Source organism: Nyctibius grandis, chromosome 7 (genome assembly GCF_013368605.1).
Source record: "Nyctibius grandis isolate bNycGra1 chromosome 7, bNycGra1.pri, whole genome shotgun sequence".
NCBI lineage: Eukaryota > Metazoa > Chordata > Aves > Nyctibiiformes > Nyctibiidae > Nyctibius > Nyctibius grandis.
The window spans coordinates 38,492,512-38,518,866 of NC_090664.1; the positions used below are offsets into that span (position 1 = coordinate 38,492,512).

The 26,355-nt window shown below is 37.4% G+C and overlaps 1 protein-coding gene across 3 annotated transcripts in view; it reads left to right on the forward strand.

Moving 5' to 3' along the window:
- Positions 1 to 26,355, forward strand: part of MLLT10 (MLLT10 histone lysine methyltransferase DOT1L cofactor) — a 135,202-nt gene that overhangs the window by 60,514 nt on the left and 48,333 nt on the right. For all 3 annotated transcript variants that reach the window (XM_068405170.1, XM_068405169.1, XM_068405171.1), the window contains 3 exons: positions 1,363 to 1,458; positions 9,340 to 9,595; positions 11,660 to 12,226. In XM_068405170.1, coding sequence (XP_068261271.1) covers positions 1,363 to 1,458; positions 9,340 to 9,595; positions 11,660 to 12,226 — 919 coding nt within the window. The remainder of the gene's footprint in view (positions 1 to 1,362; positions 1,459 to 9,339; positions 9,596 to 11,659; positions 12,227 to 26,355) is intronic.

Sequence of the window (26,355 nt, forward strand, 5' to 3'; positions counted from 1 at the left end):
TGATACCCGAATAAAGTATGCCCATATTACATCTCTTCCTGGTGCTTGGTGAGAGTGGTTGTGCAGTCGCTGTTGAGCAAATGATGTTTTCTTTTGAGGGTCTGGATAATAATTTTGATAATTAGAGAAAGATCAGCATGGATAATATTTAAGATTCAAAACAATTACTGAGTTTTCATGTGGCTATTCAGACACATTTTGTCTTCCTCATCTTTTCAAGCTACTCAATGGCAGTTTTAAACCCCGTGTGTCAATCCATATGTATGCATTTTTTTTGGTAGCTTTCTGTTGAAGCACTCATTCTGAACAAATAGCCATAAGATTATACTGTTCTGCTGAGTTTTGTGTGAGTACACAAAATTTCCATGAATATATAGTTACAGCAGCAAAATACTTGAGTGCCCGTAGCTTACAAGTAACTTGCTCTCAGACATTGGCTGTCTAAATAAACTGTATTATGATGCTAAAGAAGAAGTGACCCTCTAGACTTGTTTTTGATTAAATTGGTAAAAATATTGTATTCTAAGTAGAATAGTTAATTTTGTCAGGCTCAGTATTTTTTTTTAAAATTTTTCTGAATTATTTAAACAAATACAAATTGGATCTGATTCTGTAATCCTCTAAGAATTGATTTCTACCAGTATGGAAGACCTCTATTATACTCTAAAGGCTCTGGGTTAAGAAATTATTTTCTCTCAGTTTGCAAAATTTCATGCATATTCACACTGCCAATGCTTCATGGGATTTAAAAAAAAAATACTCAGCCTCTTTAAAAAGCGTGCTTGATTTGTATAGCTTTTGGTAGTTTGATCGGTTTAACGTGGAAGATACTTATTTAGTATGTAAACTGTATGCATCTTTTTGGGAATGAAATCTAAATCAAATTTCACATTCTTATGCATGGGGATGTCAGTAGGGAAGCCAAAGCTGAAACCTTGCATTAATTCACAGTAATATCCCAGCAAAAAATACTGTGCAGGTGCAGAAATGCAGGAAGATAGAAATCTTTGAGAAATGCAGGAAGACCTCTGAAGCAGAAGCCATGTCTCTGCTTTTAATCCATTTTTTTTTGTTGATTGATTGATTATTGGGAAGATGGATAATATTAACAACAGTGGATTCATAAATGCTGGCTATAATTGAAGAATTTCAGTTTGTGTATTTTGAAAGCAAATATAAATACTTGATTTGCTTTTATAAAATTATATGGTAAAAATTTCAAAAAATTAAGGTTGTTTCTGTTAAAATAGCACAGGACATTATTACCATCTCTTAAATTTTGATAACACTTGATGCTATGTAAAATGGATTATCTTAAAGATGAAGCTGTACTTATGTTATATTATCTTTTATAACTTCTAGAAATATAAAGAGAAAGATAAACACAAGCAAAAATATAAAAAGCAGTCAGAGTCCTCACCATCCTTGGTTCCATCTCTTACTGTAACTACAGAGAAGGTAAGTCAATGTGTTTTTTCTCCTCTTCCACTTCAATTACTTATGTTGAAATTTCATGATGTAATCATTCCAGTGTATATACAGGAGCTTTATAATGGCATAGATTCTATAATTATGAAGCACACTTGGTATTTTTTCCTATAATGTAAAATCCTAAAATACTTCGAGGTTTATAATATGAAGAAAGGCTTAGATTTTTGTAACTGAATAGTGAGTGATTTAATGACTCAGGTCATTAAATCCTGTGCCAACTGGTGCCACTGATACTCCAGTAAGTTTTATTTCATTGACTTATGTTTAATAATTTGAGAAGTTTTAGAAGATCTTTCCTTTGAAATTCACTTGTGTGTGCTGAGCTGTCATTGAACCTGTAAGCATTTAAGCTGATAATTATGAAATTACAGCTCATGCTTCATATACTTGTAATATCATGTTGCCTTCTTGGCAGTCTGCTCCATTAGGTTCTGTGGTCTTTCCTTCCTGTTAATGTGCTAGCAAACACCTTACTCAAGGGACAACGTAGAGGGTTAACTAGCGACAGTTCTCATTGTACTCTGCAAGAATTGCATTTGCTATCCACCAAAAAAATGACACTAATGATGGTATTACAGAGTGGGCAGCAGTATTGAGAAATGGATTTTCTGACTTCAAAGTTGGAAAACATTTGTCCCATTCATGTGGGCATGTTTGACATATGAGTCGAGGAATCATGGTTTGAATTAATTAGCCATCAGAATGTAGAGCACTGTTTTTTAGCAAAGATGCTGAAGCTTGTGTTAACTGTATGTAGTTTGGTTGCTGAGATGCAATATTCAACAGATGTGTCTGTTTGCATATGGTACACCAAGACCTTGTCCAGACAGGTTAAAAGATTTGAAATGCCAACTTTCTGTAGTCCCTGGAAGTATTCCCTCAGCTAGAGGTATCAACTTCAAGAATCATCAAGAACCAAGAAAGTTATTTTTTTAGTATGCTCTGGATATTTCTTTATTCTCAATAATAGGATTGTTAACTTGAGGATGCGTACCTGTTAACATCCTATTATTTGTGACTCATGCTTCTGATAAATTAATCTTGTTTCTGGTTCTGCTGTATTCTTTTTGACAGTATTGTGTTAAGTGAGACTTACTAGTCAGTGGTTTTCTGAAACTCTCAATAACTCTATATTTAAAAAAAAAAAAAGAAAAAAAGAAAAGGTGGAGTCTATTTGCTGCTTTGCTGTTTTGATTTAAGAGCAATTAGACATTGCAATCAGCGAGTGTGGCAGTATCTGTTGAAATGAAGTTGCAGAACTCTTTGAATAGTACTGACTGGTCCATGTGATTTGTTATTTCATTTTATTAATTTGTCCTGAATGTACTTCTCTTGAGTCTGAGACAACTTGTAAAATTCATAGACTGTAAAGGAGGCTTCTTATGTGGGAACTTCCCTTAAACTCTATAGTTTTTATTTAGGTTTTGTGCTATGTGTGATCTTATCTCTCTTTAATTACATCCCTTTTGTACTTTGATTATCTAATCATCATCATAAGTTTTAATAAAAAGTGATACTACTGTATATTTGTGTAAAAGTTAAAGAAAAGGTATGGAAATATTGGTGATTTTTGAGTCCTACCTATTAGAATATGCTATTAATGCTGAAGACAGTTGGATTCTGTTTTTCTGCTAAACTCTATTCCTTTGTTCTCTCTAATATTTTCATAATTACAAGGATTATGACTCAATGGTGTACACTTTAGTAAGGTGAACAAGATTAAAATCCCATTTTTAGCAGACCTCTATTTAATCCAAGTAAAGAATGAAAATCTCTCGGAGTTGTTGGCCATACAGTTATTTGAGATTGTACTATCTATGTATGTATAGCAAGTCAAATATATTTTTGTAGTTAAATCTATAGGATTTATAATATGAACATTTTTAATATTTTTCTGATCTTTTGAATACTTAGTCCTCATGTCTTTATAGTCTTAAAAATAATTAAATAGGTAACATTACAAAAAAAGTGTTGCAACTCCTATGGTTAGTAGCAGGGTAGAGCTAGAGCAAATACTAAAGAGTAGAGAAATTCTCTGTAATTCTAGAACTTAAATTATAACTGAATTAAACTAAAACAGAGGTATTCATTGTGGAATTTAGATATCAACACGTGTCCTTTTAGTTTTCGTTCTTTAACCTTTCGCATCCTGTGTTTTTTTTTTTTTCTACCTAAGCTATCTGCTTCATTTTCTACCTTCTTTGTATAATGCTTCAGATCCTCAGGAAAATTGCTGCTCTGTTTTTTTTAATGAAGTTAATAAGTGTGATTATGTTTTCTTAAAAAGTATCTGCTGGCTATTTGGAAGTGACTTTTTGTGGCTAGTTTCTTCAGTTATCTTCTTTTATTTTTTTTTCTGAGTCCTTTTGACACCATTTACATGCATTTGCTTTTCTAGGTTATAAATCTGTTGTGTGTTCCTCAAAAATTTGAAATTTTAATAATAAAACAAGCTTTGTTTTCTTCTGAGATAAATATTTGGTTGAGAAATTGTATTAATATGTTACTTTTTTGTGTCCTTGTACAGAGAGTTGTCAGAATCGATTTGGACTTGATGTCTTTTTCACAGCAGTCTGTCTTTGCAGTGAATACATAATTTTATCATGGTATATAATCACTTCTGCTACCACATTGTTCCTCTGGTGGGAACTGGAATTTGGAGTGAATTTTGTTTTCCTTTTTAAAGAAGTTAAATCCTTTGTGATACAGTGGTAATGACTATTTATGCAGGTGATGCCTTAAAGCATATTTTTATCTGGATGAGTGGCTTCTTAAGATAGATTCATGAAAGGCTGCAGAATAAGCTGTGGATTTACATTATGTGAGTTAGTATACTTGGCTTGCCTGTTTGTTCTGCAAAATTTAATTCCAAGAAATTTTACTGAGGTTCCAGTCCAAATGCTGTGTTGAGATACGAGTATGCTGTTGGAAAGGCATTTTTGTGCATCCCTGTAATGTCTCAGCAAACACTGCTTAGACTAGGTTGGTTAAGTTTGAAAAAGTTTGAAATAAGAAATTCTTAACTACTCTTTGATTAATGTACTGACAAATTTTTACCTTTTCTTTTGGGGCATAGATACAGAATGTTTTACGAAGGACTAGAATAACTTAGGAATTTGAATTCTCTCTCTGCCTCTTCAGATGAGGTTTTCTTCTGGCCTTCCTCTTAGCTGGGAAGAGCCATCAGCCCTTTATTTAGTCCTGATAAAAGCTTCTGTCTCAGGTTTTGAGCTTTGGCTTGTATCAAGAGTTTAAAAATGTGTATGGTTTAACGGATCCAGAAAAATACAGTTGTCCTTTTTTTGTGGGGGTGGGGGGTGCAGGGGGAATGTTATTAATTACAACAAAACTCCAGAACATTGATGTACGTAAAGATACACAAGACAGTGTATCTGCATTCAAATTGTAGCCAGTAACTAAATGAAAGATGCTTCAAACAGAAAGTACAGCTGACTGAATTTTATCTGTAATAGTAGAGATGACAATGATAACCCTCCTCAGTTCACCCTGACTATCAGCCCAACCTGGTTCTCAAGGGAGGTGCTCAGATTCTACCGCAGTGGGGTACAGAAGAGAGTGGGAAGAGTAGGGAATTCTCTGTTTGGTATGACTGAACATCACTATCCTACAGCAGTGTGGTGTTTGTGGGCTGTGGGGTATATACATACATGTGTGTGTTGGTTTTTTTGGTTGGTTGGTTTTTGCTTGGACCATGCTCTTACCATCTGGCATTTTTGTGGAGGATTACCTGCCGTGGTCCTTCCCTTCTCTGTGCAAGAGTACCACCCTATACATCTGCATAAGGGCTAAAGGCTTCTCAAGCCTTGGGATGTACTGTGTATAGCAAGAATGAATATTATGCCTTTACCATAAATCTGAAGCTTTCCCAGAAGTTTTAAGACTTGCTACAGATGGGTGGTATAACTTTTCAGGGCGCACAGAGTGACATATGGGGGGCATAAAAATGACAGTAGCTCTCTGTGCACCAAGCTGGCAATGTGAAAGTGCGCTTTTCAGGAAAAAAAAAAAAACTTGCAGACTGGTTTATGGGAAGCATAAAGGAACCCTGATGCACACAAGAGTTAGCTTGATAATTGCACTAGCAAATACTGATTGATTTTTGAGAACAGGATTAGCATTCACGAAATAGTCAAGTCCTCCCAAAAAAAACCAGGGAATGGAGCTGGGTGACAGCATCAGGTGACTCTCCTTTTCGGGGGATGTTTGTACTGAGATGAAGGCAAATGCCTGAGTGCAGTGTGAGCAGTGAAGAGAGGAGCCTCGCATAGCATATCCTATTTAAATGGCATGTGCTGGGAGGGGAGGGCATTGTAAGCTTGGGGGAGGCGGGGCTGCAGAGGCTGAAGCCTGTCAGTAGATAACCAAAGGGGTTCTGCCTCTGCCCTCAGATCCTTGCTGCCTGCCGCTCTCTCTCCCCTGTCCTCAAAAAAACCCAAAGCAAACGAATAATACAACATCTCAATGGCATATTAAGGCTTTTTCTGAGACATTTCTGTTAGGCCTTTGTCTTTTAGAATTTAGCATTTTAGAAATGTGGGTCGGGGCAATCCCAAGCACAAATACAGGCTGGGCGGAGAATGGATTGAGAGCAGCCCTGAGTAGAAGGACTTGGGGGTGATGGTTGATGAGAAACTCAACATGAGCCGGCAGTGTGTACTTGCAGCCCAGAAGGCCAACCGTATCCTGGGCTGCATCAAAAGCAGCGTGGCCAGCAGGTCGAGGAGGTGATTCTGCCCCTCTGCTCTGCTCTTGTGAGACCCCACCTGCAGTACTGTGTCCAGCTCTGGGGGCCCCCAACATAAGGAGGACATGGATAGTTGGAGCGAGTCCAGAGGAGGGCCACGAAGATGATCAGAGGGCTGAAGCACCTCTCCTATGAAGAGAGGCTGAGAGAGTTGGGGCTGTTCAGCCTGGAGAAGAGAAGGCTTCGGGGAGACCTTCTAGCAGCCTTCCAGTACCTGAAGGGGGCCTACAGGAAAGCTGGAGAGGGGCTTTTTACAAGGGCAAGTAGTGACAGGACGAGGGGTAACGGTTTTAAACTGAAAGAAGGTAGATTTAGATTAGATATTAGGAAGAAATTCTTTCCTGTGAGGGTAGTGAGACACTGGAACAGGCTGCCCAGAGAAGCTGTGGCTGCCCTCTCCCTGGCAGTGTTCAAGGCCAGGTTGGATGGGACTTTGAGCAACCTGATCTAGTGGAAAGGTGTCCCTGCCCATGGCAGGGCGGTTGGAACTAGATGATCTTTAAGGCCCCTTCCAACCCAAACCATTCTATGATTATATGATTCTGTGAAAAGCTGTTTGTTTAGTGGTGGGTAGGTTATTGCATGAACCAGTTAGCTTAGTAATCTACAGTCTGTGCTGCAGTTTTACTTTCAATGCTGTTGCATATCTTGTGGATCCTCAAAGCAATTGATGTATGTGTATTTGGGTTAGGGCACTTCGTTGCGATTAACTCCTTAAAGTAAGGAATATAATCTGTGAAAAAAAATACTGATCACATGATACCAATTTTACTTTGCTTAGGGCATATTGCATCATATTAGTGTTCAAGATACTTTAAGTAATTATGTAATTTCACTACACTTTACAGCATCTTCCAAAGCAGAAATACCTGTTGGAGCGAAATTTTCAAAAGCAGAACTGCGATGTGCATGCATGTCCTCCAAAATCTACTAAGAGCAGGATTCAGGCTTGCAGTCAAACCAAATCTCTGCACAGTATATGCAGATTAATGCCTACTTGTCATTCCTGGCCAGTCTGTAGAGCTATGTTAAACTCGTTATTTCCCTTTAAAATAAAGAAATAAATAAGATTCCTGACGTAATGGAGAAGAGGTACTAGATAACATCGAACTATGATTGTTGATACCTATAGAGAATTATCCTTGCAATTAATATTCAACTGAGTGGATAGGAGATAGGAACTAGGAAAGGAAGGAATTGGGTAAGAGGAGAAATCCTGGATCCCAGAAAAAGCCTGACTTTTGGTTTTTGTTATTGAATGTCTGGAAAACCTTTGTTCAAATGACCCACATTTGAACCACTGCTGCTTAACTCAGGTCAAGTGACACATCAATTGTTGATGTGTTGAAAGTTGAGCTTAATTGTGGACTTTGTAATAGTTCAAAAAGTTAACTACTAAACTTACCTTAGAAATGGCTTCATCTTCATTAGAAACAGTTACCAATGTAGTAATACAAATTTGAGGTAAATTATTTTTAATGTTGTACTTCAACAGACTTAAACTGATTTTTCTTAACTGTTATTCAGAAAATCCGTAATATATTTTTATTGCAGTTCATAATAATTCATACAGGGCAGTATGCAAATAGATTGAAATTTTCATTTTCCTCAAAGCTTGCATATTTAGTTGTCTTCAGGCATTTGCAACTGGAAAGTAAGTTCTGTGTAAATGTCTTAGCTGTTTTGGTAAAAACATGGAAAACTTTTTATACCATCTATACAAAGCTGTATGTAAACATGAGGAAATATTCTGCTGTAGGCCTAAATTCAGCAAGCATCCCCCTCGGGGAAGAGAAAACGTGTGTATATGCTCAATTTTAAGAGGCATGTGTTTGTGTGGTCTTTAATGGAGATCAACTTGGATACTATTTTAAACTCTATTCTATAAAGAACTGAAAAACAAACTAAGCTTGTTTTGAACAGATGAGTAGCTTCTCGTTTTGATCCTTATTCTTTTGCTGAAGAAGCTTTGTACAGTCAAAAGGCTATTTTGCTAGCTGGTTTGAGTATAAGCAACAATAGAATAGTACTTCCTTTTTCCTAATTTTGCTTTCATATTCTTTCTTCTGGTATTAAACTTCTGCTATTACAACTCCTTTTTTTAAATTATGCAAACAATTATATTCCTTTGTGTGGTTTCCTAATGCTGTGCACACAGTTTCCCTGCCCGCTTAATTTCTTTCTGTGAACCTATTTTGACTATATATGAACAATTCTTACAAAATTCAACAGAAGAATAACAGGCCTAAAGATAAAAATTTTGAAAGCCTCCTGAAAAGTTTATGGGTGTAGAAGAAGGGCCAAATTTCTTGGGGATGGGTGGGTGTTGAGGAAGAAATCTGCACTGGTGGCTGAAGAGTGTGTTACGCTTTTTCCTTCCTGTCAGGCAGCAGGTTTGTAGTAGGTAGCCAGTCATTCCTGCATGTGTCTTGGCCAACTGATCTCATGTGTCTTCTTCACTTGATGATACTTAAGGAACTGGCTGAATGGGACGGTTCAGATGGCAGGGAATCCTAGTGTGATGGTGGGAAGTGAAGACATAAGGGCAGTTGGGCTTGTTGGAGTTGATTTTGGTTTGGTGTAGAGACTATAAAGTCTTAAAAATGCAAGTTCTTAGGTTCTGAAGCCTTCGCATCTGTTCCACTGCTGATGGAACAACGTTTCCAGTTTGACAAAACAAACTGCATAAACTCTGTGTTTTCAGAAAAGCATTTAAAGTCTCATATTTTCTTTTTGATTTTTAATTTTAAGCAGTAAAATAATGATATCCTATTTAAATAAAGACTGTGTAACCATAGATTTGAGATTAATCCATCAACCTCAGTGAAGTAAAAATGTCAATCAAAGCTGATGTTATTTTTGTGCATTTTTTTTCTACAACATGAAGTTTTATGCACTTCGATTGTTTGCTGAAAATCTTAACAATTTGGTTTATGTCACTCTTGCTGTTGCCACTTACCTTAGTATTTGAACACTTGTAAGTTTATTTGAAAGAACGGGTTCTTTTAAACAGTTCTTTTGTTACAGTTTTTTGTGTGACCTGTTTCTTTTCTCTTATTTCTTTTCTCTTATCAAAATGCTAGACATACACAAGCACTAGTAACAACTCCATGTCAGGCTCCTTGAAGCGGCTGGAAGATACTACAGCTCGATTTACAAATGCAAATTTCCAGGAAGTTTCTACACACGTTTCAAGTGGAAAAGATTCTTCAGAGGCTAGAGGGTCAGAGAGCAAAGGGAAGAAATCTGTGGGTCACAGCTCAGGTCAGAGGGGGAGAAAGCCTGGTGCTGGAAGAAATCCAGGAACAACTGTGACTGCAGCTAGCCCTTTTCAGCAAGGTATTAATTGTTATGCTGTAACACGACTTCTGCTTTGACATGAATTAGAAAACTTACATATTTAAAACTTTAAAAGTAGTTCATGCTTTATCCTCAGTAATGAACATGTTTTTTCACTTTGGGGAAAAAATAACTTTTTTTCAGGGAAAGAATGTTTGTTGTCATAACATGAAAAAGGAGGTTGTGCATCTGTAAAGGGCGAAACTGATGCTTTTGTTTAGACTGTTAAGGTATTCTCTTTAACTGCTAAAACCAGAAGTTTCTTTAAGTGCTGAAAAGTTAGTCTAGTGTCAAATTTAACATATTAATGTGAGTCTAAGGGTCTGTCTTAACTCTTTAAGGGAATAATACTAATGTTTTTTAGTTAGTGCATAGTAGAACAAAACTGGACTACCTAATGTATAGGATGCAGTGGCCCCTAAATAATTTTTCAAGATGCAGACATTTAAAATAGACCATTTTCTTCAAAGTGAAAGACCTGTACTTTTATTTTTTTGTCATTGAAATACATAAGCAGAAGATGCTTATGTGACAAGTATATATAGTTTATTTACCTTATGTAATAAAAAAGTTTGATGTTTTGAACATGCTAAAATCCACTAAATGCACTGTTGACACTTCTAAAAAGCAAATTTTATTGTGGCATCTTTGTCAGTTGAAGAAAGAAAAAAAATAGACTTTTAAAATTTTTTTATAATTGCTTAACTAATAAAACATGTTATTTTGAAACACAACAAACTAGACCTTCGATAAAGTAATTGTTTTTTCCATAGTTTTCACTGTGGCATGTAGTAGCTGACTGTCCTTTCTGCTGTATGATGTTGCTCTTTCTTTGAGTTTATTTATACAGTCAGCACTTTTAAATTTGTCTAGAACTCTTTCAATATTTCAGTCTTTTTTACTTGAAAAAACTGAGGTGTTTTTTTTTTGTTTGTTTGTTTAAATTCTCAAACTTTGAAAAATGCCTTCTGGAATCCTGCATTTAAGGAAAAATCATGCTGACTGCAGATGGCAAAATAGATCTTCACTGTGTGCATGTATTTTCTTTAAAGCTGCATTAAGTGAAGTTGATGTACCTTATTTAAAATACAAACCAACGTTTTTATGATTTTTAAATTGCTGTATTATTGTAAATTGTATTTTAAAGGAAATTCTTAGTAATGTTTAGTGGAATACTAATGATAAACTGGTAATTTTTAAAGGACTCTTTGATACCTAATGTCGTAGTTAGGAGTATTTTCTTGATAGGATAGTCATCATCAGTCTGAGTTCTACAAAACAGTACCCATGTGTACCCACCCATATAAAAATACTGAATTTCAGTGAAAGGAGATGTTTGTACTTCTTAAGTGTGCTTCATTTTCTGCCTTGCATGTGGTAACACAGTGATGAAATGATTGCATTCCAAATATTACAGAAGCAATGTAATTCTATTACACAAAAGATCTTTATGGTTCTCTGGCAGTGATAAAGAAATCTTAAAATGCCAATTTTATACACTTTTCTCCACTTCCTCTCGTGTCCTTTTGAAAAATACCTCTTCTGTGGAACATCTCCTCAGCCAGGGTAAATTAAGTGCAATTGCTGTTGCTTTGACCTGTGTCAGACCCTTGATTTAGGTAGAATGGTAAGGAAGATTGCAGGCATAGTGTAGATGTGATCATAGCACGTTTCTGTCAGCCGCCTTCTTTTTATATATGTGTATGTTTAAAAAAAACCCCAAACTGATCTGACTTGCACCGAGTGTTTGTTGTGGCTTCAAAACGTGAGGGATGTCGAAATTGCCTAAGCAGCAAAGTTGTTATTCTCCTTTTATTAATTTTCACCTTGTTTGTGCCCCAAATTAAAATCTGAATCTCAGATAGGAATCTGAGAATCAGATCCAGCAGAGTGAAGATAAGAAGAAGGAGTTACCTTAAAAATAAATTCTTTAGCTCTTGGTAACACTCTTCATAAAGTCGTTGCACTTTAAAGTTGTGTATTTTAAGATGTTAATCTTTCCCATTAATTTTCATCAACTACTGGAAAAAAATAATTGTACTTTTTCTTATCTTTCTTTTTTAGGAAGCTTTTTGGGCACTCCTGGGAGCATAAAGTCATCTTCTGGAAGTTCAGTTCAGTCTCCCCAGGATTTTTTGAGTTTTACAGACACAGATCTGCGAAGTGACAGTTTCACGCATTCTCAACAGGCTTTGTCAACCAAAGATGTACATAAAGGAGAGACTGGGAGTCAAGAGGGGAGTGTCAATTGTTTCACTTCCTTAATTGGTCTCCCTTCATCATCAGCTGTTTCCCAATCTAAAAGCTTTGACAGCTCACCTGGAGACATAGGTAATTCAAGCCTTACTTCTACAGCATACAAACGAGCTCAAACTTCTGGAATTGAAGAAGAAACTGTAACAGAGAAGAAACGGAAAGGAAATAAGCAAAGTAAACATGGGCCTGGTAGACCCAAAGGAAACAAAAGTCAAGAAAATATTTCCCATCTTTCAGTTTCTTCTGCTTCCCCAACTTCATCTGTGGCATCTGCTGCAGGAAGTGTGACAAGCTCTGGTCTTCAAAAATCTCCAACTTTGCTCAGGAATGGAAGTTTACAAAGTCTTAGTGTTGGCTCATCTCCAGTGGGTTCAGGTAGGCATTTATTGGATTTGTTTTCTTACCTCAAAATATGTCTTTATTATTTTAGCCATAATTCTGAGTATGCTTTTCAAGAACAGAGTGTCATTTAAAGTATCTTGAAAGTCGCATTGGGAAAAAAGTAAAAATTAGAATATGACTGTTGGAAGAGTTAAGTTTTGTTCCATGTATAGGTGCCACTGTGCTGTAGGTGGCTGTAGTAGATTGACCTGTGTATTGACCTACATGCTGTATAAATGCAGGTTTGGAGGCTGTAGGGGGAAAAGTACGTTGCATGAAAATAGGTTCTTTGGAAATAATGTGTGAGAGGTTTAGCTAAAATAAGCGATAGTTTATACAGACTGTATTGTCTGTATGTTCTGTTACATAGAGAAAACAAAATCAGTGCTCGGGCATGTCAGCTGTGCTGAGTATGTCCCTCAATTATTTTTTCCCATTTAGGTTAATTAAAAACCAAAATGTCTACATGGAGAATTATCAGTTTAAACACTTAAAAAGATATTCTGAATCTGGACCCCTGTGCAGCCAGATGACATTTTCATATTCGTGTTGTGCTTTTTAGCAATTGAAATTGGCTGGTTTGTTCTTCCTCTGTTCTAAATGTTATGTGCATTTGGGGCTGTGAGAGGCTTTCTGTTCCCAGTAAGCCTGTGTGTGGAATGACCTTGCAGAATACTGTATCTACCGCAGTATTTGTTGCTTTGAAGTTTCTTTTGAGGCCTTTGTGTTTGGATTAAAAAAATAGCAAACTATCTGATACCTCGTTTTTGTAACTTTGAAATTTTGTCCTTTTTGTTGTTCTAGTAGATTTTTTTGTGCAATTTTTCCTTTTTTAGGTGAAAAAGAAATGGAGCTTGAATATTTGGTTGTGGGCAGGGTTTTATGCTTTTATATTATATATTTTCACTATATAAGCAAGAGATACTTAAAAAATATACATGCTTCAAGAAACAAAGAACTTCGTATTTGTTTCAGAACGAGGCAGGTACTTAAAAACTTGATCTCAAAACCACAGTTTTAAGTCTTTGTTAGATATAGGCAAATGATTATTTTTATTATGGGTAATAATGGCGATAGCAGTGGCAACTGTATTAAAATAATATCTTTCCTGCGTTGAAATCAATAGGGAGAAATGGTATATGACAAAACTTTGTAGTTCACTATCCATCTTTTTGATTAAAATGTTTTAAAAAGGTGTTAATCTCCGTTATGGAAGAGATCATCCAACAGATTTAGATCAGTGTTTTGATTATTTTAGTATGAACTTCCTTATTCGTTTATAAACCCTTTGAGGTGGGTTATGCGTTGTTGTAGTTGGGGTAACAGATGGAAGTACAACATCTTGGTTTGAAGTGAATGACCTGTGTTTCCCACCTTATATTTGCCTTAGAATATTCTGGTCTTGTCAACTCCTAGAACAGGCCTTTCCCTGGCCAGGTACATCCTTACTTCCTTTGTCCTCTTTATTACATCTCACTCTTCCATCTATAGAATGCCAGTGATAACGTTAAACTCCCTTTGTAAAAGGCTTTGAAACACATGGATGGAAATACTGGGTAGGTTTTATTACTTTTATAATGGTATTTAGCCTATAATTTCACCTTTGTTAAGCATACTTAGATTCTTGCTAGCCAGTGTTAGACCTGTCCTCTAAAACAATGATATTTTCTGAAGGTGCCAAAGAATATGAATGAAAAACAAACAAAAACCATAAACAAAATCATGGCAACAAAAACCTGAAACCCCAAAGAAACAAAACCAGATGAGATGTCTTTGACTTCGCATGTGAACTCTAAATTCATCCACAAACTTCTGCTTGAGTCTGAGCATATTGTTTTAATGTGCTCTTCTTCCTGATCTCCTCTCTTATGGTTGTAGTGCTGCCTTCCTCACTTCATCATAAGCATTTTCTGGGTTTAGCAGTCCGTTTACAACTTTGTTACAATGAGGAAGGGCGTATGTGTATTACCAGTATTATCAGAAACATACATTTTCTCAGGTGTGATATGCTGATGTTTCTCTTCGAAATGTCTCTGTATTGTCCAGTAGCAAAATCTGACAAGTGAATCTGAACTATTTGACCCAAAACCCCAAATAAGATTTTGCGCACTGTAAATGTAGTGAGAGAAAATGCAGAGAAAGTCAAGCCAAAAAGTTTTTACTGACTCTTACTTGGAATTGCCTTGTTACTTCAAAGAAGCAGAATCAGGAATAAGATACACCATACTAAACAAACTCTTGAGGCACTTTTTCAAGAATCTCCTCTCCTTTTTTTTTTTTTTTTTTAAATAACCTTCTTAACTGCAGCTATCGTATGCTACCACTCTTTTCCCATTTTTTTAAGAGTACTTGTTGAGATCTATAAAAATTATGAAAATCATTACTTCACAGATGTGTGATAATCCTGTTCACAGTTAATGTTCAAATTAGATGAAATGTGAAGGAAAGCTTATTTTAAAAGGTAATGCAGATTCATCATGTGCTATTTATACATAATTAAATGTCTTCCATAAAAATTTTATTCAGGGTAAGTACATTCAGTTCATTTTGTGAAAATATTTGTCCTCTCCAAACTTTTTTCCAGTCCACAGAAGTTCTGTTTTCCTGCTTAATGAGAACAGAGATGTACCATGAATAGTATAAGGCCATGTAATTAAAAGATGTTACAGTACATACACTCAGGTTGTATTACAGTTGCCGCTCAACTGATCTGATACTTTCAAAATTTTGAGCACTTAAATGTTCAGTCTTAATGCTTTTTATATTTTTTTCTGAAATGTATTTATAATCTGATAGGAAACGCTGTATGCATTACTTTAACAGTGTACTTGAATGAAAAGTAATTTTAAAAAATTAAATAAAATTTAGTTGATAGGGTGATAAGGAATTTTTATATTAAATTAACGTTTTTCTAGTACATCTCTCCCTGTTTAAAAAAAAAAAAAAGCTTTAGCCAGTAACAGCTTATTTTACAAACCATACTTACCTTTCTGTTGGAAATTCACAAGTACTGTAAAGTGGGAGTTATATAAAGCTGATACTGGTTCCCCCAGACTGGGTCTGGTCTTTGGAGTGATGTCAGGATCCACATTTTTTAACAGGGGAGGGTTTCATCTGAACTCTATGATTTTATAGAGCTATTTCACTTTTTAAGTCACACTCGTTGTATTAAGATTTCTAGTCCGAAGTATTGTAAAGCAGTGATCCCTTCTGCTGAAGACTTTTATTTTTTTCTTTTCACAACAATGGTGATTAAAGAACAGAAAACCTTCATCCAGGAGCTGAAAGAGATGAGTAGCATCTTGTCCCAGTGCTTACCTCTGCTAGTAGTAGATTCTAAGATCAAATGTTTCTTTTACCATACTTGCACTTTATTTCAGCAGTAGTGTAGAAATTAATGAGGTGGTGGGAAGAAGAAAAGATACAGTTATGATAAATAACTTTCATACATTCTGTATTTTTCTGTCAAGCAGTTTGTGCAGGCTCTGGCTCCTCTTTGTTTGGAGTACACTCCAGTGTGTGACGAACTTTCAGAGAACTCGTGTCCCACAGCAATAGGGGAAAAAAACATTTTACGTGACATACAGTACCTTCTGACTTTTGTGGAATAATGCAGCAAGGTAAAATGAAAAGCAATCAAGTGTCAGAGTAAATGGAAATTTGTGTTTTATGGTAGATAAAGTTCTTGCACAGTTATCTTCAAGTTTTGCATGGATACTTGATGCTGGAAGAATTGCAGTGCTTCAGGCATATAGAGATGCTTGTCTTTCCCAATTCCCTTCTTGACTTCAAGTGTACAATAAATTGTATAGTATCAGCTTCAGTTGCTAAGGACTTTGGGGGATCATTTGCTTCAATATTTTAATTTTTGCATAATTGATTTTTATGCACTTATGAGTACTGTAAACCCTACAAGAGCTTATAAAGCAATTCTTTTTTTCCCTAAGAAGACTGGTGGAGGTTAAATTCCAAATTGGGCCTTGAAATGGTTAGCCCATTGTTTCAACACCCTTGCTGTGCCCATCTTCTGGAGTTCTTTTGTCACAATTGAGACAACCTTATAATTTGTCTTCCTATGTTTTTATCTCTACATCATATATGTTCTACCTTTGACCAGTCTTCAGTATGCTCTTGGTTGGTAATACTCGACAGGTTTTTGCAATAAAGGATGTATCCAAACCCAGTATTGTACTTTAATACAGTGTTTCAAACTCTGATTTAGAAACACTTAATGTTTTTTGGCAAAGGCCCCTCTGGGTTGATCTTATGCCTTGCGCAGTCAAATTTCAGCTCTATATAGGAGTTTACTAAATGCTTCAGCTTAGTCCATGTATTTTATTCTCCTTTCTCATCTGATTCAAGCAGTGGTGAAGCCTCTGTCAAGTGCTGTGCTCCTGTGCAAGGTGATCTTACTGTTAAGCTTGTTGTCATACTGATGATGTAAGAGAACTCTGAGCTTCAAAGTAGATGAGTAACTTGAAATCATTGAGATACCAAGTCCCTCAGAGCTTATGTTAAATCTGTATGGTGTTATGTTTAAACTCCTCTGTAGCCTTTGACTTACTAGCTAAATCTCTTGGGAGCAAAAGTTTAGCCAAATTATTCTGAAACAGTTTGTGCTATTACATTTATCTGCTAGGTGTCCCAGAAGCCAAAGCAGAAAAAGGAGTCTTGCTGTGTTAAAAAGCCAGTGTGTATTCCACAGGAGAGAGAATAGAAAGGACAAATTGATACTAATAGATATTAATGACCTTTTAGGACTAAGCAAACGATGTAGAAAACACAAAAGGCAAAATTCTAGTGCAGAGAATTTCATTCTTCATATTTGAGTCTCAACAGAAATGGTGTTGGTTTGAGATGAGATTAAAATGTTAAAACTGATGATTGTTGGTGTAGAAAACATGGAGACATTCATCAAGTAATTGTGAAGAAATCACATGAGGTAGTAAAAGCTTATAAAAATGGGGATTATCATGAAATGGATCCCCCTGTCAATGTTCCTAACTAAAACAGGTGTTATCAGCAGCTACAGCCAGAAGTAATCAATTGTCATTTCATGATGATGAGTACCTCATATTTTCATGTTTTTAGACTGTCAGTGTTAAATTTCAGTAAGTCTTTAAAACCGTGAAGTTGTAGGAGACTGGTGGGTGGTTAATGTTACGTAATTAGGATGTGTCTGATACAAGCAAGATAGATGTTAAGAGGTGTAAAGATACAATGATTAATGGCAGTAGTTGTGAGTTACGGAAAATAACTTATTGGACTTTTATTTTTTTTGTGTTTTTTATAAAAGCAGTGTCATAGTAGATGTCTACATTTCTATTGATATAGCATGACATTTTAAATAAAGACCTGTAATGATAGGAAGTCAGTGAACCTTTGCATTAAACATAGTTAATGGTTAAGTCTCTATTTAATTTTGATCAGAGAATTATTAAATCAAAGTGTTTACTTTGAGGTTGTGTTATTTCCCTATGCACCAGTTATCAACCTTATGCTATTTATTGGAAAATGATGCAATTTTTGGAAAAATCTGGGTATGAGGACAGGGTAAAATGGATGTCTTGGTAAGCAGTACAAACTAAGAGTTGTGTCGATGGAGCTGAAGTGAAAGATTATGTCTAAGAAAGATGGATGTGTACTTGCAGGATAAGGATGGCCTTCTGGGGAAGGAAGGGCTGAAAAGAAAAGGGATAAAGGTGAATAATCAGTTATGTCTGAGCTTCCAGTGCTGAGCTATGTTTAAAGAGATTTGAATGCATAAATGGCAAATTAATGAGAAGGGCAGCTCTGCGTTCAGCAGAGTGCATCTGGTCTTCAAATACTGTGTCAAGTTCTGCTATATGCTGTGTGTAAGGAAAAGAAGAGCCATGAGAAGGACTTAAGGACTGGAAAAAGCATGTTATTGTAGAAAAGCTAAGGAGTGAGTTTATCTGACTATAGATATCATGAATGGTGCATCAGTTTGGCATATGAAACAGACTGTAACTGGGCAAATAATGCATTTCCAAATACAGTAGTTAGTAGGGAATTGTCAGGCAGTATGGGTCTGCAGAAATCAGTTCCCAACATGGTGTGTTCTGTGCTTTTATCAAAGATTGGGAAGAAACTAAGAAATCTTTGCTGCTCGCTGTGAGAGTTCATGGTGATTTCTAAAAATGTATGTTTTAAGAAGTGTACTCAGATGTAATGAATACTAATCTCTCGATTAAGAAAGTTTTGTACAAAAAATACTGAAAGTGAACCTTGTAAGAGAGATGTGTTTTGAAAACAATTATGAAAAACTTCTGAATCATGATGGAGAACTGAACATTATCTCACATTGAGATGCTTTAGGGAAAAAAGCCTATTGTCATCCCTGTGATACTCATTTCAAGAAGGGATAGAAAAGTTATATCACTCAAGCTTACTCCGTAGATACCAGGTACTATATTTAATTCTGATGTTAATTTTCTCCTAAAATATGGATATAGTAAAGTTGAGAATAGGTATACAATGATCAAGATTTTTCAAATGTCCTTTTCAGAGAGTCTTAAGCTCTTTGATAGACTGAAATATCCTTAATTTGAGAATATTTCATTTTATAAAAAAGTTAAAAGCATGATCATAATTGTTACATGGGAAGAATTAATATTCCTGGTCAAGATTTTTTCATTGGTAATTGCATACTGCATACTGGTAGTTGTCCCATTTTCTGTTTTTTAAAAAAAAACGTTCACAGAAAAATACAGACCTGTAGTACTTAATTGGATGGGCTCCTGAAAACAAGAAATGATCAGCCTTTCCACCTTTGAAGTCTCCAGGCTGCCTGACTTTCTGTGGAAGCAGTGGTTTGTGCATTAGATACAAATCAGCTCTCCTGTGAGTGTCACAAGACTAGAAATTCTTGGAGCATTGCTTTGAAACAAAACTTGATTTAAAACAAAACAAAAGAAAGTTTTCCTTTATCAAAAAAATGTAGATTTTTATTTTTTTTGAGTGAAAACAGATGTGAGGGCTTTCTGAAGTGAAAAAATGTCCCAGGGAAGGGAAGTTCTAATAACTGGGGTACAGCTTGCATGTCAAGCTGCTTAGGCCTGCTTGTATCGGAGAAGATCTTGGCAGCTGTGGAAATGAGATTTTACCTGACTTGTTAATTGCTATATGAGAATGTGTCTGTCAGGTTGAAATGGGAATTTTGAAGATTACGTGCTTGAAACTAGATTCACGAATTATGGTGTGACTCTGGGCATTAATTTCTAGTTACATTTCAAAATATATCATCATTTATTTATTTATTATGCTCTGATAGTTAACAGCAAATAGTATATTTAAATTATGAACTTGTAATACATTTTAGATTCTAAAAAACCCCAACAAAACAAAAAAAAAAATTAAGATGGGAAAAGTAATGTGTATTTTCCTGAGTTCCCTCTTTGGTATTTCATTTAAAAACAAAATAAAGGTGATTTTGGTAGTTATTCATTTCAGGAGAAAGACATAATAGTTTTAAACAGCTGAGTGAAAAGATGTAATTATTTATAGAATGTTTGCAATTTTGTTTTTTATTCAGGCTTTGCAAATCTTCTACCCAGATATGAATTTAATAATGAATAAAATAAATTCTGTAGGTCTAGATTTTTGCCCATACGGAGTTATTTGCAGAATTGGCATCTAAATATGATCTTTTTGAAACATAATAAATATCTGTATAAATACATTGGCTTTTTGTTAGTTGTATCTATACTGGCAGTGAAGAAAATGGACTGGGAGGTGCTTAAAGGCTACTTAAGTTGCTGTACTTACTTATTTTTCAAATTTAGCTATAAATCTTTCTTGTGTGGTGAGGGAAGGTTTTCAAATAAGTCTATGAGCTTTTTGTAAACTGTTTGCTTTTAGATTATATTTCACCTGTATGTGTTTGATATTAAGTTTGAATTCCTAATAAGAGCTCACTTATTTTAGGCATGGGTGATCTGGGTAAACTACACTGTATGGAGGAGATCTAGCTGACATCTTTGCTATTCTTGTTGCCTGCATAGTGAACAAAATAAACTGCTTGGTTTTCTAGGAGTTGATTATCTTTGCAGATACGTGGAGTAAAAGTGTGTGGCATTATCATTGCTATATTTAAAAAAAAAAAAAAAAGGCAGAAAGAGAAAATGTACCGAAATGTCTAGTTTTGTGCTTGGATTATGTTAGTTCTTTAGCTCTTTTTATAAAACTAAGAATTAGAATTTAAAACGGACAGAGAGGGGAAAAAGGACACACTCTGAAGCATTAAGGTTTCTGTCCTATCAGATGTCTTTGTTGCAGAACTTGATATTTGCTTTAGAGGTGTATCCCTGTTCTGAAGATCCAGGAAATATTCCTTAAATGAAATTCTGTTGCTGCATGGAAACTGAAGTGAGATACAGGTGGTGTTTGCTTACTTGCAACTGTTTAGTTCCCTTTAAAAGTTAGGCTTAAAAAATCCCTTCATTTGATATAATTTTATATATATATTTTTTTAAATTAAAATACACATCTTTTTGAGAGTGAACTCAAAAAGTGATTTTTCAGCATCTGGAGCCAATTTACTAGAGTACGGCATTCCTTGTAAGTCAAATGCGAGATACCAATCAGTCTTTCAACTCCATAAAATCTGTTAAAGGTGACATGGGAACACAAAAAAAAGTGTGTGTGAGGGGGGAGGGCAAAGAAGAGGCTTGACTATAAAAGGAGCAGTGGAGTTTTTTACCCCTCCTTGAAAATCATACTTTTCAGATCTTACAGGCTTTCAAGTCTTTCAGAAATCAAATGTAGCTGAAAAATAAGTGATGTGTATGTGTTGATAGTATTTGCAGCATTTTTGTCCCTCTGAAGACTGTCCAATTTATATGGTAAAATTCTTTTGTTGTTGTTGTCGTCAGTCAGAGGTGATAGCACTACAGTCAGGTTTTTAAAATCAGAAGGAAATGTACTTTGCATTTAAATTTTCCATATATTTGATGTGAAGAGCTGTAGCATCAGAAGTTAAACTGACTGAAATTTGTTTCAGGATTATGATCGGAGTGACTGACTTCAAGGAGGCTCTGATGTCTAGAGCTGTTGTTGAGTATCATAATAGTTTCTGAGATTCCCCTGTAAAGTTTTAAAAAGAAAAAAAAAATTTAAGTAGAAATACTAACATAATGTAATGTTATAAGGAAAACTAGTTACCTTAAAATAAGTGGGCTTTTAACTGAAAGATGTTTCTCGGAGACAAATCCATTAAGACTCAGATCAGGGGGAAGGTCGGCAGGGCGGACATTACGGTGGGAGTCTGTTATAGACCACCCAACCAGGATGAGCAGGCGGACGAGGCGTTTTACAAGCGGCTGTCAGAAGCCGCCCGGTCGCCGGCCCTTGTACTCGTGGGCGACTTCAACTTGCCGGATGTCTGCTGGAAATACAACATGGCAGAGAGGAAGCAATCTAGGAGGTTCCTCGAATGTGTGGAGGACAACTTCCTCATGCAAGTGGTAAATGAGCCCACTAGAGGAGGGGCCCTGCTTGACCTGTTGTTTGTGAACAGAGAAGGACTAGTGGGAGATGTGAGGGTCGGTGGCCGTCTTGGGAGTAGCGACCATGAACTGTTAGAGTTTTCGATAGTGGGGGAAGTAAGGAGGGGCAAGAGCAGAACTTTTGCCTTCGATTTCCGGCGGGCTGACTTTAGCCTGTTTAAGAGGCTGGTGGACCGAGTCCCTTGGGAATCGGTCCTGGAGGGCAAAGGCGTCCAGGAAGGCTGGACATGCTTCAAAAGGGAATTGTTAAATATTCAGGAGCAGGCTGTCCCAGTCTGTAGGAAGGCAAGCCGTCGGGGAAAAAGACCGGCCTGGTTAAACAGGGAACTTAGACTAGAACTTAAGGGAAAAAAAGAGAGCCTACTTGCTCTGGAAGAAGGGTCAGGTAACTTGGGAGGTCTATAGGGACATGGCCAGGTCATGTAGGGAGAAGATTAGAAGGGCCAAAGCTCAATTAGAGCTCGATTTGGCTGCTACAGTCAAAGACAACAAAAAAAAAGCTTTTACAAATACATCAACAGGAAAAGGAGGGTCAAGGAGAGCCTCCACCACTTGCTGAATGAGGAGGGTAGTGTAGTGTCAGGGGATGAGGAAAAGGCAGAGGTGCTCAATGCCTTCTTTGCCTCGGTCTTTAATGTCAAGATCGGTTGTCCTCAGGAGACTCGGCCCCCAGAGCCTGAAGTTAGGGACGGGGGGCTGTGTGAACCTCCCATGATCCAGGAGGAGACGGTTAGTGACCTGCTGTGCCAGTTGGACACCCACAAGGCTATGGGCCCGGATGGGATTCACCCCAGAATAATGAAGGAACTGGCAAATGAACTTGCCAAACCACTCTCGATTATCTACCGGCAGTCCTGGTTAACTGGAGAAGTTCCAGCTGACTGGAAATTAGCAAACGTAACGCCCATCTACAAGAAGGGTCGGAAGGACGATCCAGGGAACTATAGACCTGTCAGCCTGACCTCGGTGCCAGGCAAGGTGATGGAACAGATCATCCTGAGTGCCATTACACGGCCCATGCAGGACAATCAGGGCATCGGGGCCAGCCAACATGGATTCGTGAAAGACAGGTCCTGCTTGACCAACCTGGTCTCCTTCTATGACCAAGTGACCTGCTTAGTAGATGAGGACAGGGCTGTGGATGTAGTCTATCTAGACTTCAGTAAGGCATTCGACACTGTCTCCCACAGCACCCTCCTAGACAAACTGGCTGCCCAGGGCTTGGATGGGTGGACTCTTCAATGGGTTAAAAACTGGCTGGATGGCCGAGCCCAGAGAGTGGTGGTGAATGGGGCAAAGTCCAACTGGCGGCCAGTCACTAGTGGTGTTCCCCAGGGCTCAGTTCTGGGGCCGGTGCTGTTCAATATCTTTATAGATGATCTAGACGTAGGGGTTGAGTGCACCGTCAGTAAATTTGCAGATGACACCAAGGTGGGTGGGAGTGTCAATCTGCTGGAGGGTAGGAAGGCCCTTCAGAGGGATTTGGACAGGTTAGATAGATGGGCCGAAACCAAAGGCATGAGGTTCAACAAGAACAAGTGCCAGGTCTTACACTTCGGCCACAACAACCCCATGCAGCTCTACAGGCTGGGGGAAGAGTGGTTAGAAAGCGGCCCAGCAGAAAGAGACCTGGGGGTGCTGATCGACAGTCGGCTAAACATGAGCCAGCAGTGTGCCCAGGTGGCCAAGAAGGCCAATGGCATCCTGGCCTCTATTAGGAATAGTGTAGCCAGCTGGTCTAGGGAAGTGATCGTCCCTCTGTACTCGGCACTGGTGAGGCCGCATCTTGAGTACTGTGTTCAGTTCTGGGCCCCACACTTCAGGAATGATGTTGAGGTGTTGGAGCGAGTCCAGAGGAGGGCGACGAAGCTGGTGAAGGGTCTGGAGGGTCTGACCTATGAGGAACGGCTGAGGGAGCTGGGGTTGTTTAGCGTGGAGAAGAGGAGGCTCCGAGGTGACCTTATTGCAGTCTACAACTACCTGAAGGGAGGTTGTAGTGAAGTGGGAGTTGGCCTCTTCTCCCGGGCAACTAGCGATAAGACAAGAGGGCACAGCCTCAAGCTTCGCCAGGGGAGGTTCAGGTTGGACATTAGGAAGAATTTATTTTCAGAAAGGGTTATTAGACATTGGAATGGGCTGCCCAGGGAGGTGGTGGAGTCACCATCTCTGGATGTGTTTAAGAAAAGACTGGACATGGCACTTAGTGCCATGGTCTAGTTGACAGGGTGGTGTCAGGGCAACGGTTGGACTCGATGATCCCTGAGGTCTCTTCCAACCTGGTTGATTCTGTGATTCTGTGACTTAAGTGGACAGATTCCTGCGTTGATGTGTAGGAACTATACTATCTGTATACTATGCTCTTTTTAAACAGATAAAATGAATCAGACCCTTGGTCTATCAACCTCACATTTCCTTATGCTTTATTCTTACTCAAGTAATTTATTTTACTTTCTTAAACAGGTTGCATGGAGGTGATAAGACTAAGAACAGTAGCTTTCTGAAGCTCTAGATAGCCTGTGCTGTGGTGTGGTACTGTGTGTGTCGCTTGGTACAACACCAGGGCACGTGTCCCACGGAAATTCTTGATCTGTAGTGAAATTTTTGAAGTCAGGCGGTCCTCAGGTAGCTTCATACACTGTGGCTGATGACAATCCATATGCCTAGCTCTAGTTAAAATGGCAGGAACCAATTGGGATAGCTTTACAGGTGACAATCGAAGATCTGTCTTAGCTGTACTAAATGACGGTATATCCCAGTACCTTTTCACTGTATGGCAGTTTCTGATATTTATTATAAAGATTACCTGTAGTAGTTGCTTAAAACCTGCAAGTTCTTTGTGTTGATCCACCTGGATGTAAGCTCATTTTTAATAAATCTCCCCAGCATAAATAAAATGCAAAAAGTTGGCACAGATAAGCCAACACCGTATTTCCAGAAGATTACTCAAATAAACCTCTCTTTCAGGAGTATTAGGCAGAATTGAAAGTGTTGTAGGAGTTAGATACACAGGTATGCCGTACACACAAAGTGTGCTGTGAGAATACTTAGCAAAATAGTTCTTATCAGGGCTTTTGTGGTGGTAATGCAAGAACTAGTAAGTGAAACAAACTCTTTTATGTTGTTAGAAAAGCTACTTCTTGTCTGATCCTGAATTGAAAGTGAATTTTTTGTCCACTTGAACTAAACTGGGATTTAACACCTAGTTTAGATGCAAACTAATTACTTCATATTGTTCTTTCTGTACTTTTTGTTCTGCTTTTAAATAGAATTCTTCATTTTTTTGGTGTCAGATCTGGTAGATATGTAAGGTGTCTGTGAGAAGGCCATAAGGAGAACATTAAGAAAACTGTTAATTTTGACAGTGATCTAGCTTGCTGCATGTGTTTTCATGAGACAGAATTACATGCAGTGGTAAAAGGTTTCTGAAGAGTGTTCTTGTTAGATGAAGTAACTTGAAAAAACTGGAAATTTTTGCCCAAAAGAGTGAGCACCTATCATCTCTGGACCGGTACAGCTGTAGAAACTTGAGAAGAGATTCATGGAAGCTGTAAACAGAGCTGAAGAATATGAACATGTGTCTGGGGCTTGTGCATGAGTAATTCTGTCAGATCCTTTGTACTTGACATGGCTTTATATCTATTTCCCTTTATTTATTTGTTTTAAACATTTATGAGAAGGATTTCCTGATAAGAAAAATAACATCCTTTCAAGGGCCAAAGTCACTAGGCCTTATTTCTGCTGTGGGAGTTAGTGGTAAGCTTAGAATTTAACTTTAGTTTTTGTATGCATAACCAGTTCCTTTAAAAACAGGTAATGAACAGTAAAAGGATGGTGACTTGGATGTAGGTATTAATACACAGTCAATTCTGAGATGTTTTGAAACTAATTGAAATGAATGAGCTGGAAGCAACGAAGTCTTCCTGAGCGGCATTGATTTTAAGGAAGAATAATTGTAAGGTTTTAAAGCAAGCAAGAGCAGCTACCGTAAGGATTAGATGAAGAAAGGAAGGATTCAGCCAAGACTGAGAGGAAAGTGTGTAAGGCAGCGGAGATGGAAAATAAAGGAAAACAATAAATGTGAAGTCCAACTATTACAACTTATAGTTTTTTGGTATATATGATTACTGTTCACCATCCCGAACCTTTCTTGACACCTTAGCATGTTGGAGTTCAATAGCTTGACTGTACATGGTAGGAGAAAACTAGTAGCTGGGAGGGTACTCCAGTGCAGGAAAAGTCAGGAGAGAGGTAGCTGCCAATGGAGGCAGTTATACCAGGAACCCAGACTGTAGCTCTTTTTTCCTTCCAGAATAAAACACCTTTTTTCATCTTCCTTCTACTAATTTATGGGGTGTGGAAAGGAAGAGTGGTAGGGGAACAGTTCTCCTTCTGTTCTGTGTTGAGGCTTGGGGGGAGTCTAGAATTAGCTCCATCAGTCCCAAGAAGGGCTGATCTAGTGTTGGCCCTTCATCGTGTAACTGGATGAGGTCTGTATTAGAACAGTTTGTTTCAAATGAATTAGTTTGAACAGGACATTTTCTTACTAGGATTCCTTGCATATCATCTCAAGGCTGGATATCTGTAGCTATTGATCTC